The 16296-nt window shown below is 56.1% G+C and overlaps 1 protein-coding gene across 1 annotated transcript; it reads right to left on the bottom strand.

Annotated features, from left to right (window-relative positions):
- Positions 1–13254: 13254 nt before the first annotated feature.
- On the bottom strand, positions 13255–15444 carry LOC138352725 (fap1 adhesin-like). Its single transcript, XM_069305308.1, has 2 exons — positions 15009–15444; positions 13255–14873 (listed from the first exon to the last, which is right to left on the bottom strand). Exons 1-2 carry the CDS (start codon positions 15442–15444, stop codon positions 13255–13257), a joined length of 2055 nt encoding a protein of 684 aa, XP_069161409.1.
- Positions 15445–16296: the final 852 nt, after the last annotated feature.

Genomic DNA, 16296 nt, shown 5'->3' with positions numbered 1-16296 from the left:
TATGCCAGATATTCCCGCCAGAAGAGGGGGGACTATGCCAGATATTCCCGCCAGAAGAGGGGGGACTATGCCAGATATTCCCGCCAGAAGAGGGGGGGACTATGCCAGATATTCCCGCCAATATTCCCGCCAGAAGAGGGGGGACTATCCTAGATATTCCCGCCAATATTCCCGCCAGAAGAGGGGGGACTATGCCAGATATTCCCGCCAGAAGAGGGGGGCTATGCCAGATATTCCCGCCAATATTCCCGCCAGAAGAGGGGGGGACTATGCCAGATATTCCCGCCAGAAGAGGGGGGGACTATCCTAGATATTCCCGCCAGAAGAGGGGGGACTATGCCAGATATTCCCGCCAATATTCCCGCCAGAAGAGGGGGGACTATCCTAGATATTCCCGCCAATATTCCCGCCAGAAGAGGGGGGACTATCCTAGATATTCCCGCCAATATTCCCGCCAGAAGAAAGGGGACTATGCCAGATATTCCCGCCAGAAGAGGGGGGACTATGCCAGATATTCCCGCCAATATTCCCGCCAGAAGAGGGGGGGACTATGCCAGATATTCCCGCCAATATTCCCGCCAGAAGAGGGGGGGGGACTATCCTAGATATTCCCGCCAGAAGAGGGGGGACTATGCCAGATATTCCCGCCAATATTCCCGCCAGAAGAGGGGGGACTATGCCAGATATTCCCGCCAATATTCCCGCCAGAAGAGGGGGGGACTATGCCAGATATTCCCGCCAATATTCCCGCCAGAAGAGGGGGGACTATGCCAGATATTCCCGCCAATATTCCCGCCAGAAGAGGGGGGGACTATCCTAGATATTCCCGCCAGAAGAGGGGGGACTATGCCAGATATTCCCGCCAATATTCCCGCCAGAAGAGGGGGGACTATGCCAGATATTCCCGCCAATATTCCCGCCAGAAGATGGGGGGACTATGCCAGATATTCCCGCCAATATTCCCGCCAGAAGAGGGGGGGACTATCCTAGATATTCCCGCCAGAAGAGGGGGGACTATGCCAGATATTCCCGCCAATATTCCCGCCAGAAGAGGGGGGACTATACCAGATATTCCCGCCAATATTCAACCAATGAGAGGAACGCTCCCAGATAACATTCAAGCCGAAGTATCCACCCTCGAGTCGTCCACATGTCAAGCGAGACACTACACATGCATTATGTATCTCTATATATATATGTCCAAGTGGAAAAATCAACACTACATGAAATAAACGTTGTTGTATACGCTTAGATGAGACAATAAATTGTTTGCTTAATGGTTTGTGGAGTGTAAACAAGTATTGATCAGCGAGGGGTCGCTATTGTTAATCTTGTAAAGTCAAGGAAATATGTCGGTGGTGGATTATATTGAAGGGTGGACGACCCTCAGGGCTCCCTGGCTCTTGTTAACTGGCTTAGAGCTCTCTCTCATCCCTTAGTCACCTTGTTAGCTGGCTTAGAGCTCTCTCTCATCCCTTAGTCACCTTGTTAGCTGGCTTAGAGCTCTCTCTCATCCCTTAGTCACCTTGTTAGCTGGCTTAGAGCTCTCTCTCATCCCTTAGTCACCTTGTTAGCTGGCTTAGAGCTCTCTCTCATCCCTTAGTCACCTTGTTAGCTGGCTTAGAGCTCTCTCTCATCCCTTAGTCACCTTGTTAGCTGGCTTAGAGCTCTCTCTCATCCCTTAGTCACCTTGTTAGCTGGCTTAGAGCTCTCTCTCATCCCTTAGTCACCTTGTTAGCTGGCTTAGAGCTCTCTCTCATCCCTTAGTCACCTTGTTAGCTGGCTTAGAGCTCTCTCTCATCCCTTAGTCACCTTGTTAGCTGGCTTAGAGCTCTCTCTCATCCCTTAGTCACCTTGTTAGCTGGCTTAGAGCTCTCTCTCATCCCTTAGTCATCTTGTTAGCTGGCTTAGAGCTCTCTCTCATCCCTTAGTCACCTTGTTAACTGGCTTAGAGCTCTCTCTCATCCCTTAGTCACCTTGTTAACTGGCTTAGAGCTCTCTCTCATCCCTTAGTCACCTTGTTAACTGGCTTAGAGCTCTCTCTCATCCCTTAGTCACCTTGTTAGCTGGCTTAGAGCTCTCTCTCATCCCTTAGTCACCTTGTTAGCTGGCTTAGAGCTCTCTCTCATCCCTTAGTCATCTTGTTAGCTGGCTTAGAGCTCTCTCTCCCTCAGTCACCTTGTTTGCTGGCTTAGAGCTCTCTCTCATCCCTTAGTCACCTTGTTAGCTGGCTTAGAGCTCTCTCTCATCCCTTAGTCACCGTGTTAGCTGGCTTAGAGCTCTCTCTCATCCCTTAGTCACCTTGTTAGCTGGCTTAGAGCTCTCTCTCATCCCTTAGTCATCTTGTTAGCTGGCTTAGAGCTTTCTCTCATCCCTTAGTCACCTTGTTAGCTGGCTTAGAGCTCTCTCTCATCCCTTAGTCACCTTGTTAGCTGGCTTAGAGCTCTCTCTCTCCCTCAGTCACCTTGTTAACTGGCTTAGAGCTCTCTCTCATCCCTTAGTCATCTTGTTAACTGGCTTAGAGCTCTCTCTCATCCCTCAGTCACCTTGTTAACTGGCTTAGAGCTCTCTCTCATCCCTCAGACACCTTGTTAGCTGGCTTAGAGCTCTCTCTCTCCCTCAGTCACCTTGTTAACTGGCTTGGAGCTCTCTCTCATCCCTCAGTCACCTTGTTAACTGGCTTAGAGCTCTCTCTCTCCGTCACATCATGTTCATAACTGGCTTGGTGGAGTGGACTTAGTTCTACTAGTGTTCAACACTGTTCATTGGTACACGTTCTGTCCTTAAACGTTTTTCTAAATGTTTGGATGATCTTCGTCTGCTTTTGACGAATTAAACAATTTTTTAGGTAAAGAGTGACGTTAAGTGAGGATTTCTAAATTGACGTTTTTTCATATATTCTCAATTTAAAAATGTCTTGAACAGAATACCAGCTTCTGTGAGAGCTTTGGAGACTTTTTTGATAACCTAAAAGTCTGTGTAATTCCAACTAAATATTTTTGTTTAAATATGATGTCGACTTTTTTTAAGTATTTTCTAAAGCTAAAGGAACACCTGACTGATCTTGTGAGTCATAAACAAACAAAGATTCAGTGAAGTCAAATATAATTTTGAGTGTTACTGAGTCAGGCGAAGGGTCATAATAACGGGGCTGAAGTATGTTGACCAGACCACACACTAGAAGGTGAAGGGACGACGACGTTTCGGTCCGTCCTGGACCATTCTCAAGTCGATTGTGAGAGACAATCGACTTAAGAATGGTCTACACAATCAACTTGAGAATGATCCACAATCAATTTGAGAATGGTCCAGGACGGACCGAAACGTCGTCGTCGTCCCTTCACCTTCTAGTGTGTGGTCTGGTCCACATTACTGAGTCAACTGCTGATTGAATTTTTCTCTGACTAAATTCAGACCAGTTGAAGACATTACAATCTTCGTCAAGTTTACAAGAAGTTTACAATATCTTCATTTAATAATTATTTCTGTGGCTCCAGCAACCGGTCGCGGCTCCAGGGAGCCGGTCGGCCGAGCGGACAGCACGCTGGACTTGTGATCCTGTGGTCCTGGGTTCGATCCCAGGCGCCGCCGAGAAACAATGGGCAAAGTTTCTTTCACCCTATGCCCCTGTTACCTAGCAGTAAAATAGGTACCTGGGTGTTAGTCAGCTGTCACGGGCTGCTTCCTGGGGGTGGAGGCCTGGTCGAGGACCGGGCCGCGGGGACACTAAAGCCCCGAAATCATCGCAAGTTAACAGGAAGTAGAAGTCTTTCAATTATTCTGATATCTTAGAGGGAATACCTGCTAGAGATGTCGGGCTGTAGTTCAGGGGCCCCGGCCGCCCTCCTCTTGTATATTGGTACCATATTTCTCACTCTCCAAGTCTGAGGAAACTTCATGCGGGTCGGCGTTCAATCCCCGACTGTCCCCAAGTGGTTGGGCACCATTCCTTTACCCCCGTCCCATCCCAAATCCTTATCCTGATCCGTAGCAGCTGTCTAACTCCCAGGTACCTATTTACTGCTAGGTGAACAGCGGCAGCAGGGTGACAGAAACTCTGCCTCTTTGTTACCGCCTCCACCGGGGATCGAACCCGGAACCTCAGGACTAGGAATCCCGAGCGCTGTCCACTCAGCCGCCAGGCCCCTGTGTCCTAGGCCTAACTTCGCCCAAAATAATGATAAACATTACTGTTAATTAAATTTAAATATTGAACGATACGTCCTTGTTGACTTAGAACTTTGTGATTGATGACTGAGGGGTCGGCCGCAGGTGGAGGAGCGCCGCATGCGGGAGGGCGGTGGTCGGCCGCAGGTGGAGGAGCGCCGCATGCGGGAGGGCGGTGGTCGGCCGCAGGTGGAGGAGCGCCGCATGCGGCAGGGCTGTAGTCGGCCGCAGGTGGAGGAGCGCCGCATGCGGCAGGGCGGTGGTCGGCCGCAGGTGGAGGAGCGCCGCATGCGGCAGGGCTGTGGTCGGCCGCAGGTGGAGGAGCGCCGCATGCGGCAGGGCGGTGGTCGGCCGCAGGTGGAGGAGCGCCGCATGCGGCAGGGCGGTGGTCGGCCGCAGGTGGAGGAGCGCCGCATGCGGCAGGGCGGTGGTCGGCCGCAGGTGGAGGAGCGCCGCATGCGGCAGGGCGGTGGTCGGCCGCAGGTGGAGGAGCGCCGCATGCGGCAGGGCTGTGGTCGGCCGCAGGTGGAGGAGCGCCGCATGCGGCAGGGCGGTGGTCGGCCGCAGGTGGAGGAGCACCGCATGCGGGAGGGTTGTGGTCGGCCGCAGGTGGAGGAGCGCCGCATGCGGCAGGGCGGTGGTCGGCCGCAGGTGGAGGAGCACCGCATGCGGCAGGGCTGTGGTCGGCCGCAGGTGGAGGAGCGCCGCATGCGGCAGGGCGGTGGTCGGCCGCAGGTGGAGGAGCACCGCATGCGGCAGGGCTGTGGTCGGCCGCAGCGTGGAGGAGCGCCGCATGCGGCAGGGCGGTGGTCGGCCCCAGGTGGAGGAGCGCCGCATGCGGGAGGGCGGTGGTCGGCCGCAGGTGGAGGAGCGCTGCATGCGGCAGGGCGGTGGTCGGCCGCAGGTGGAGGAGCACCGCATGCGGGAGGGTTGTGGTCGGCCGCAGGTGGAGGAGCGCCGCATGCGGCAGGGCGGTGGTCGGCCGCAGGTGGAGGAGCACCGCATGCGGCAGGGCTGTGGTCGGCCGCAGGTGGAGGAGCGCCGCATGCGGGAGGGCGGTGGTCGGCCGCAGGTGGAGGAGCGCCGCATGCGGCAGGGCTGTGGTCGGCCGCAGCGTGGAGGAGCACCGCATGCGGCAGGGCGGTGGTCGGCCGCAGGTGGAGGAGCGCCGCATGCGGGAGGGCTGTGGTCGGCCGCAGGTGGAGGAGCGCCGCATGCGGCAGGGCGGTGGTCGGCCGCAGGTGGAGGAGCGCCGCATGCGGGAGGGCGGTGGTCGGCCGCAGGTGGAGGAGCGCCGCATGCGGCAGGGCGGTGGTCGGCCGCAGGTGGAGGAGCGCCGCATGCGGCAGGGCTGTGGTCGGCCACAGCGTGGACCAGCACCGCATGCGGGAGGGCTGGGGTCGGCCGCAGGTGGACCAGCACCGCATGCGGGAGGGCTGTGGTCGGCCGCAGATGGACCAGCACCGCATGCGGCAGGGCTGGGGTCGGCCGCAGATGGACCAGCACCGCATGCGGCAGGGCTGTGGTCGGCCGCAGATGGACCAGCACCGCATGCGGCAGGGCTGTGGTTGGCCGCAGGTAGACCAGCACCACATGCGGCAGGGCTGTGGTCGGCCGCAGATGGACCAGCACCGCATGCGGCAGGGCTGGGGTCGGCCGCAGATGGACCAGCACTGCATGCGGGAGGGCTGTGGTCGGCCGCAGATGGACCAGCACCGCATGCGGCAGGGCTGGGGTCGGCCGCAGCTTGGACCAGCACCGCATGCGGCAGGGCTGGGGTCGGCCGCAGCTTGGACCAGCACCGCATGCGGGAGGGCTGGGGTCGGCCGCAGCTTGGACCAGCACCGCATGCGGCAGGGCTGGGGTCGGCCGCAGCTTGGACCAGCACCGCATGCGGGAGGGCTGGGGTCGGCCGCAGCTTGGACCAGCACCGCATGCGGGAGGGCTGCCGCAGGGCTGGGGTCGGCCGCAGCTTGGACCAGCACCGCATGCGGGAGGGCTGCCGCAGGGCTGGGGTCGGCCGCAGGTGGACCGGCACCGCATGCGGGAGGGCTGCCGCAGGGCTGGGGTCGGCCGCAGGTGGACCAGCACCGCATGCGGGAGGGCTGCCGCAGGGCTGGGGTCGGCCGCAGCTTGGACCAGCACCGCATGCGGGAGGGCTGCCGCAGGGCTGGGGTCGGCCGCAGCTTGGACCAGCACCGCATGCGGGAGGGCTGCCGCAGGGCTGGGGTCGGCCGCAGCTTGGACCAGCACCGCATGCGGGAGGGCTGCCGCAGGGCTGGGGTCGGCCGCAGCTTGGACCAGCACCGCATGCGGGAGGGCTGCCGCAGGGCTGGGGTCGGCCGCAGCTTGGACCAGCACCGCATGCGGGAGGGCTGCCGCAGGGCTGGGGTCGGCCGCAGCTTGGACCAGCACCGCATGCGGGAGGGCTGCCGCAGGGCTGGGGTCGGCCGCAGCTTGGACCAGCACCGCATGCGGGAGGGCTGCCGCAGGGCTGGGGTCGGCCGCAGCTTGGACCAGCACCGCATGCGGGAGGGCTGCCGCAGGGCTGGGGTCGGCCGCAACTTGGACCAGCACCGCATGCGGGAGGGCTGCCGCAGGGCTGGGGTCGGCCGCAGCTTGGACCAGCACCGCATGCGGGAGGGCTGCCGCAGGGCTGGGGTCGGCCGCAGCTTGGACCAGCACCGCATGCGGGAGGGCTGCCGCAGGGCTGGGGTCGGCCGCAGCTTGGACCAGCACCGCATGCGGGAGGGCTGCCGCAGGGCTGAGCCAAACTATACGAAACTTTGGACAAACTCAACAAAAAATTCATATGAGCTGAAAAAGTTTCGAAATTTGGAAGGTTTTGAAAATTTGTGGTTGTGGATGGTTGTGGGGGTTGGGGGTTAGGGGGTTGTGGTGGTGGTTGTGGTGGTGGTGGTGGTGGGTTGTAGGAGGGGTTGTGGTGGTGGGGGGTTGTGGTGGTGGTGGGTTGTAGGAGGGGTTGTGGTGGTTGTGGGTGGTTGTGGGTGGTTGTGGTGGTTAGGGGGTTGTGGTGGTGGTGGTTGTGGGTGGTTGTGGTGGTGGGTTGTAGGAGGGGTTGTGGTGGTTGTGGGTGGTTGTGGTTGGTTGTGGTGGTTAGGGGGTTGTGGTGGTGGTGGTTGTGGGTGGTTGTGGTGGTGGGTTGTAGGAGGGGTTGTGGTGGTTGTGGGTGGTTGTGGGGGTTGGGGGGTTGTGGTGGTGGTGGTGGTTGTGGGTGGTTGTGGTTGTGGGTTGTAGGAGGGGTTGTGGTGGTTGTGGGTGGTTGTGGGGGTTGGGGGGTTAGGGGGTTGTGGTGGTGGTTGTGGTGGTGGTGGGGAGTTGTGGTGGTGGTGGTTGTGGTGGTGGGGGGGTTAGGGGGTTGTGGGTGGTTGTGGGGGTTGGGGGTTAGGGGGTTGTGGTGGTGGTTGGGTTGTGGTGGTTGTGGTGGTGGGGGGGTTAGGGGGTTGTGGTGGTGGTTGTGGTGGTGGTGGGGAGTTGTGGTGGTGGTGGTTGTGGTGGTGGGGGGGTTAGGGGGTTGTGGGTGGTTGTGGGGGTTGGGGGTTAGGGGGTTGTGGTGGTGGTTGTGGTGGTGGTGGGGAGTTGTGGTGGTGGTGGTTGTGGGTGGTTGTGGTGGTGACAGTGGTGGTAGTACTAATAGTGGTGGTGACAGTGGTGGTAGTACTAATAGTGGTGGTGACAGTGGTGGTAGTACTAATAGTGATGGTGACAGTGGTGGTAGTACTAATAGTGGTGGTGACAGTGGTGGTAGTACTAATAGTGGTGGTGACAGTGGTGGTAGTACTGGTAGTGCTGATGGTGGTATAGTACTTAGTGGCTTACTATGAGTACATACCTATCAGTGACAAAGTGGACGTTAGGTCTAGCTCTACAGACCCGTGTGGAACGTACGCTTAATAGATCGTTGTTGTTACGGTACAGACACCGTCGCTGGAGTGTGGCGTGACGATTTCAGCGCCATCTATGAACCTGCACTCCAACTCCCAGGTATTGGGTGCAACGCAGACAACGCCATCTGTTGGTGGTGGCGGGCCATCGGTGAAAGGCTCTGGTTTCCTGCCTTAGTCAGAAGGTGAGGTCGATGATGGTGACCTCTGGTGGGCGGCTTAATGATATCAACGCCATCTAGGTTGTGGCTACAAGTTATAATTTTAATTCCTCGGTGGATGGGTGTTATCCTAAGGCCACCCAGTGTACTGTCTGTATAGTTAATGACGTTTTATGTTCACAGAAGTGACGTAAGGAGGCGATTGTGCCAAGGCGGGCAGTTCACCTTTCGCAGTCCGGAACTCTTGACTTGGTCCTGTGAGAGGACAAAGTGGCCGCCGTCGGTTAAGATTGATAGGGAAGATTGAGTCCTACTCAATCTTCCATATCAAGGTATGTAATCATCAACACTTGTGATATTGGAACATAAGGGACCAGTACTCACTCAAGATACAGCGGTGTAGAAGTTTCCTTGTAGATTCCTTGTAGATACTCTGAGAGAGAACTATCAACATCAGAGGCCCGAGACTGTTCAACACGCTTTCACTACACATAAGGGACATAACTGGCCGACCCCTCACAGTGTTCAAGAGAGAACTATCAACATCAGAGGCCCGAGACTGTTCAACACGCTTCCACTACACATAAGGGACATAACTGGCCGACCCCTCACAGTGTTCAAGAGAGAACTATCAACATCAGAGGCCCGAGACTGTTCAACACGCTTCCACTACACATAAGGGACATAACTGGCCGACCCCTCACAGTGTTCAAGACAGAACTATCAACATCAGAGGCCCGAGACTGTTCAACACGCTTCCACTACACATAAGGGACATAACTGGCCGACCCCTCACAGTGTTCAAGAGAGAACTATCAACATCAGAGGCCCGAGACTGTTCAACACGCTTCCACTACACATAAGGGACATAACTGGCCGACCCCTCACAGTGTTCAAGAGAGAACTATCAACATCAGAGGCCCGAGACTGTTCAACACGCTTCCACTACACATAAGGGACATAACTGGCCGACCCCTCACAGTGTTCAAGACAGAACTATCAACATCAGAGGCCCGAGACTGTTCAACACGCTTCCACTACACATAAGGGACATAACTGGCCGACCCCTCACAGTGTTCAAGACAGAACTATCAACATCAGAGGCCCGAGACTGTTCAACACGCTTCCACTATACATAAGGGGCATAACTGGCCGACCCCTCACAGTGTTCAAGACAGAACTATCAACATCAGAGGCCCGAGACTGTTCAACACGCTTCCACTACACATAAGGGGCATAACTGGCCGACCCCTCACAGTGTTCAAGACAGAACTATCAACATCAGAGGCCCGAGACTGTTCAACACGCTTCCACTATACATAAGGGGCATAACTGGCCGACCCCTCACAGTGCTCAAGAGAGAACTATCAACATCAGAGGCCCGAGACTGTTCAACACGCTTCCACTACACATAAGGGACATAACTGGCCGACCCCTCACAGTGTTCAAGAGAGAACTGGATAAGCACCTCCAAAGGATACCTAATCAACCAAGCTGTGACTCATACGTCAGGCTGCGAGCAGCCGCGTCCAACAGCCTGGTCGACCAGTGCAGCAACGAGGAGACTTGGTCGACGACCGGGCCGCGGGGTCGTTGAGCCCCGGAATCACCTCAAGGTAAGGTACCAGACAGTTAGTCTCCCTCCTCCAGTAATGTCCAACACTCCACCCTCAGACTCTTGTCTGCACTGAGACACAGAACACAACTCCTTTCCCTCGATTGATTGATGAAGATTAAGCCACCCAAAAGGTGGCACGGGCATGAATAGCCCGTAAGTGGTGGCCCTTTTGAGCCATTACCAGTATCAAGAGCTGATACTGGAGATCTGTGGAGGTGCGACTGCACCCTGCGTGACGGGAGATGTCTCCCGTGCCTCTCCCTCTCTGGTAACGATCTTATATACTCGTCTATCCCCAATTTTCCGTTGAATGGACGGCTTTGAATCTGGTAACAAGGGACTACCTTCCAACTCTAGAAACTACTGGAGGTGAGGTTTGTTTGACCTCACCTCACCTCCCTGTGAATGTCTCGTAAGTCAGGTATAATCCCAAGTCTCTACTCAAGTTACCTCAACAACTGTTACAATGCAATGTTGAATGAGCCGACATACCCGGCCCATAGTAGGAGCGGATTAGTGGCCAGGGAGAGTTACGTGATGGCAGTGGTGCGTCTGTTGAGAAGTGCTGCTAGCGAGTAACTTGAGACTTCTGCCAGGGTGTTGGCTACCCCTGTATGTGAGTGTGTGAGACCCCCTGAGTAACTAGACTTCTGCCAGGGTGTTGGCTACCCCTGTATGTGAGTGTGTGAGACCCCCTGAGTAACTAGACTTCTGCCAGGGTGTTGGCTACCCCTGTATGTGAGTGTGTGAGACCCCCTGAGTAACTAGAGACTTCTGCCAGGGTGTTGGCTACCCCTGTATGTGAGTGTGTGAGACCCCCTGAGTAACTAGACTTCTGCCAGGGTGTTGGCTACCCCTGTATGTGAGTGTGTGAGACCCCCTGAGTAACTAGAGACTTCTGCCAGGGTGTTGGCTACCCCTGTATGTGAGTGTGTGAGACCCCCTGAGTAACTAGACTTCTGCCAGGGTGTTGGCTACCCCTGTATGTGAGTGTGTGAGACCCCCTGAGTAACTAGAGACTTCTGCCAGGGTGTTGGCTACCCCTGTATGTGAGTGTGTGAGACCCCCTGTCAGAGTGTGGCTGAAACCCTCTGCCAGTGTGTGTGTGGAGTGTGGAGGAGGGGGTATTGGCACATTGTGACGCTACAGTGTGTGTGGACTGGCCCACGAGGAAGGTGAACTCGCCAGTGTTTCCCATTAGCTGTGAACGACGGGTACCTGGAAAGTGGATTCATCGGGACTGATGAACACTGTCGCTGTATTGTGTCCTGAGTGAAAGACACTTTGTAAATATGTGTAGTAATACTTTAATTTCATATATATATATATATATATATATATATATATATATATATATATATATATATATATATATTGGTGAAGGTGTAATAGTGTATTGTTTACCCTCCCCACCCCCCTATCCTTACCCAAGCACTTGGGCTGGACGGTAAAGCGACGGTCTCGCTTCATGCAGGTCGGCGTTCAATCCCCAACCGTCCAAGTGGTTGGGCACCATTCCTTCCCTCCGTCCCATCCCAAATCCTTATCCTGACCCCTTCCCAGTGCTATATAGTCATGATGGCTTGGCGCTTTCCCCCTGATAGTTACCTTCCCTTCCCCCCATCCTTTATTCATGGCACTACTACTTGCCACAGCCAGTTTCTTGACAACTTACCACCAACTTGGGGTTGGATATAGAAGAAGAGATTATAACAGCAAGAACCTGGTTACTGGCCCAAAGTGGCCGTAACAATTGTCGTGAAGGATTTTTTCTTTATTTAGGTTTGCAAACGACGTTCTAATACGTGCCATCCGCTGTGGCCCTCTCCATGGGTTCTGGAATATTGTCCGCTACCAAACTTTTTCCCTTTTGCCTATTCCTGTATTTAGTCCCCCCTTGAGGCGCAAGGTTCTCCTGTAACTTACTGCAGTCCTCCTCTGTTTTTACATTTCTCATCAGCTTTGTTCCGTCTCCAGATATTGACATGTATTAGATTACTCCCTCGGATGATATAGATTACGTCACTGTCACAATATTGACAGATTAGTAACAGTGATGGTCCCAGGACTGAGCCTTGTGGGACCCCCCAGTTCGACACATCCTAACTGACTGTTAGCCTATGTGTCCTCACCATCAGGGTATTACCTCAGTTACCCCAGCTAGCTCCCCCATCTTCTAAACCAGTCTTTTCTCGGAGATCTCCGGTCTTAGGTGTTTTATCGAAGATTTTAGCCAATAGATGGCAAAGTATGTCTTTCAGCGAACATGGTGACTGGCCCTACTGACCGTCATGTTTAGTGACTGTGTCACCTGTAGTTAGTGACTGTGTCACCACCGTCCACTGAATGCCAGCACCTGCAGCCATACCTTAGGCACACGTGTGTATGGATATGTTTGCGTATACCATACGTACCACGTATGAGCCAATAGGAACTGCCTGCTATGGGCCAAGCACGCTGTTGTTGTTCCCTATATTTTCGCGACGTAAGGAACACAGGTGCCATAGGTGCCATCATGAGAGAACACTGAGTGAACACCAGCGGGTCCCTCGCTATCGTACCACCCTGGGGCCTGATTCACGAAGCAGTTACGTTAAGCACTTACGAACCTGTTCATCTTTTCTCAATCTTTGGCGGCTTTGTTTACAATTATTAAACAGTTAATGAGCTCCGAAGCACCAGGAGGCTGTTTATAACAATAACAACAGTTGATTGACAAGTTTTCATGCTTGTAAACTGTTTAATAAATGTAACCAAAGCCGTCAAAGATTGAGGAAAGATGTACACGTTCGTAAGTGCTTGCGTAACTGCTTCGTGAATCCGGGCTCCCGGTTCGTAAGTGCTTGCGTAACTGCTTCGTGAATCCGGGCTCCCGGTTCGTAAGTGCTTGCGTAACTGCTTCGTGAATCTGGGTCCAGCATTAAAAATATTGCCTGAGTGAAGGTGGACGGAGATAACGACCTGATATGTCACTCTTATAATGTATGAGGAGGTGGAGGCTAAGTCTTACTCTTATCTTGAGATGATTTCGGGGCTTGGCGTTCCCGCGGCCCGGTCCTCGACCGGGCCTCCTTTTTGTTACACCCCCCAGGAAGCAGCCCGTAGCAGCTGTCTAACTCCCAGGTACCTATTTACTGCTAGTTGAACAGGAGCATCAGAAAGAAACTTTGCCCATTTGTCTCCGCCTCCACCGGGAACCTCAGGACTACGAATCCCGAACGGTGTCCACTCAGCCGTCAAGGCCCGTCAGAGACCCATGACATACAATGTCACGTCTCCAGGTGGTAATTGTGATCCTCTTAGCACCCAGGAAATTGGGGTTCCAATTTTAAATGCACCAATTTGCTTAATGAACCTCGATATTAGAGACGTGTGATAGGCTTATGGGGGTGTTCTGGAAGCTTCAGGAGCCCGGCCCAAGTGCGCAGCGGTGAGAGCCGTCTAGAAACACGTTCAGATCAACCAGGTTGTTGTGGGTGGGTGAGGACCTGTCGGCCAGTCCAAGTAACGGTCTTATAACTAATGTTTTCACGAGACTGGTCGCACACAGTGACTGACGGACCCTGAGGGTGACTGACGGACCCTGAGGGTGACTGACGGACCCTGAGAGTGACTGACGACCCCTGAGGGTGACTGACGGGCCCTGAGGGTGACTGACGGACCATGAGAGTGACTGACGACCCCTGAGGGTGACTGACGGACCCTGAGAGTGACTGACGGCCCCTGAGAGTGACTGACGGCCCCTGAGAGTGACTGACGACCCCTGAGGGTGACTGACGGGCCCTGAGGGTGACTGACGGACCCTGAGGGTGACTGACGACCCCTGAGGGTGACTGACGGACCCTGAGGGTGACTGACGGACCCTGAGGGTGACTGACGGACCCTGAGGGTGACTGACGGACCATGAGGGTGACTGACGACCCCTGAGGGTGACTGACGGACCCTGAGGGTGACTGACGGACCCTGAGAGTGACTGACGACCCCTGAGGGTGACTGACGACCCCTGAGGGTGACTGACGGACCCTGAGGGTGACTGACGGACCCTGAGGGTGACTGACGGACCCTGAGGGTGACTGACGGACCCTGAGGGTGACTGACGACCCCTGAGGGTGACTGACGGACCCTGAGAGTGACTGACGGCCCCTGAGAGTGACTGACGGCCCCTGAGAGTGACTGACGGACCCCTGAGGGTGACTGACGACCCCTGAGGGTGACTGACGGGCCCTGAGGGTGACTGACGGACCCTGAGGGTGACTGACGACCCCTGAGGGTGACTGACGGCCCCTGAGAGTGACTGACGGACCTTGAGGGTGACTGACGACCCCTGAGAGTGACTGACGACCCCTGAGGGTGACTGACGGACCCTGAGAGTGACTGACGGCCCCTGAGAGTGACTGACGGACCATGAGGGTGACTGACGGACCCTGAGGGTGACTGACGCCCCTGAGGGTGACTGACGGACCCTGAGGGTGACTGACGGACCCTGAGGGTGACTGACGGACCCTGAGGGTGACTGACGGCCCCTGAGAGTGACTGACGGACCATGAGGGTGACTGACGACCCCTGAGGGTGACTGACGGGCCCTGAGGGTGACTGACGGACCCTGAGGGTGACTGACGCCCCTGAGGGTGACTGACGGACCCTGAGGGTGACTGACGGACCCTGAGGGTGACTGACGGACCTTGAGGGTGACTGACGACCCCTGAGGGTGACTGACGGACCCTGAGAGTGACTGACGACCCCTGAGGGTGACTGACGACCCCTGAGGGTGACTGACGACCCCTGATAGTGCCTGACGACCCCTGATAGTGAGTAACGACCCCTGACAGTGACTGACGACCCCTGAGAGTGACTGACGGACCCTGAGAGTGACTGACGGACCCTGAGAGTGACTGACGACCCCTGACAGTGTCTGACGACCCCTGAGAGTGACTAACGACCCCTGATAGTGACTAACGAGTGGTGATAGTGACTGACGGACCCTGAGAGTGACTAACGACCCCTGATAGTGACTAACTACCCCTGATAGTGAGTAACGACCCCTGATAGTGACTAACTACCCCTGATAGTGAGTAACGACCCCTGATAGTGACTAACTACCCCTGATAGTGAGTAACGACCCCTGATAGTGACTAACTACCCGTGATAGTGACTGACCTGTATAATGTAGGGTGCCAATGTCCCGCGGGGGGCGCTCTCCGTCGTCCTTGGGGCGGTGGGAGGGGGAGAGGGCGGGGGAGGCGGTGGCGGAGGCCATGGTGTGGTAGCTGAGGTACTGCTCCATGCTGCTGCTCCGCTCCTGACTTAAACTGAGGCTGGCGGGCGGGGGGCGGCGCGCTCTCAGCGTGGGCGGGGGCCTATTAGCGCCGGGGGCTGGGAGCGGGGGCTGATTGGTGGGGGGGTCGAGGGTGGGCGGGGTCTGAGGCAGGGAGCGCGACGTTGTATCTGGGGGGGAGGGGGGCGGTGAAGGGGGGCAGGCGCGGTGCTCGGGAGACGGTGCGGGGGCCGCAGCCAGGCAGGGAGACTCGTGCGGCAGAGACGACACCGCCACAGTGACACGCAAGAGGCTCCAAGTTTTCCTGGTGGCGACCATCTTAGCAGCTAATCGGCACACGGCCCTCTCGGCGGGGTTCCGGCCAATCACGGACCCGGAGTCAATTACTTCCCCGGCGATCGGCCAATCCCGCGCGTCTTTCCCTAGGTGGGGTAGCCAATAGCGTGGACCCCCTGCTAGGGTGGGCAGGGCCTCGCTGCGCGACAGTCGAGTGCGCAGGTCACCGCCCCGGGAACCTGAGCGCCCTCAACCAATGAGAGGCCGCAGGGGGCGGAGCTCCGGGCTACGTCACAGGCCGGATAGCCACTCACAGCCCGCCACCTTTTGATCGAGCTTCCCCTAACCCAAGCCAGCAGGGCGAAGGAAGTCAAACCGCCAAATTTGCTTCCCAATCCTTCTTACACCTTCAAAGACGGCTCAGAATACCGTATTAACCGTGACACGTCATCGCGGGCCACTATCGACCTTCTTACTCCCTCACCGACGGCTCAAAGTGCCATATTAACTGAGCCTCGGCGCCGAGAGCCGGTATCGACCGTTAACAACCGGTTACAAAGTCCATCAGTGACGTCATCAGATTTTGAATGTGGGTGTGGCCTACGTCACAGTTACGTCATCAACAGGCGATGACGTCACAGTTATGCTACGCTGAGTTGTGTATACTGAGACTCCCGGTACCTGTACCATACTCCCGGGTACCTGTACCATACTCCCGGGTACCTCTACCATACTCCCGGGTACCTGTACCATACTCCCGGTACCTGTACCATACTCCCGGTACCTGTACCATACTCCCGGTACCTGTACCATACTCCCGGTACCTGTACCATACTCCCGGGTACCTGTACCATACTCCCGGTACCTGTACCATACTCCCGGTACCTGTACCAT

This window comes from Procambarus clarkii, chromosome 54 (genome assembly GCF_040958095.1).
Source record: "Procambarus clarkii isolate CNS0578487 chromosome 54, FALCON_Pclarkii_2.0, whole genome shotgun sequence".
NCBI lineage: Eukaryota > Metazoa > Arthropoda > Malacostraca > Decapoda > Cambaridae > Procambarus > Procambarus clarkii.
This window is presented reverse-complemented; position numbering and strand designations above follow the sequence as displayed.

Bases quoted from the DNA above. Each gene is read 5' to 3' on its own strand.
- LOC138352725 (XM_069305308.1), bottom strand. From the start codon at position 15,444: ATGGTCGCCACCAGGAAAACTTGGAGCCTCTTGCGTGTCACTGTGGCG. The intron at 14,874-15,008 runs GTCAGTCACTAT...ACTCACTATCAG, and splicing joins TGGCACCCTACATTATACAG to GGGTAGTTAGTCACTATCAG.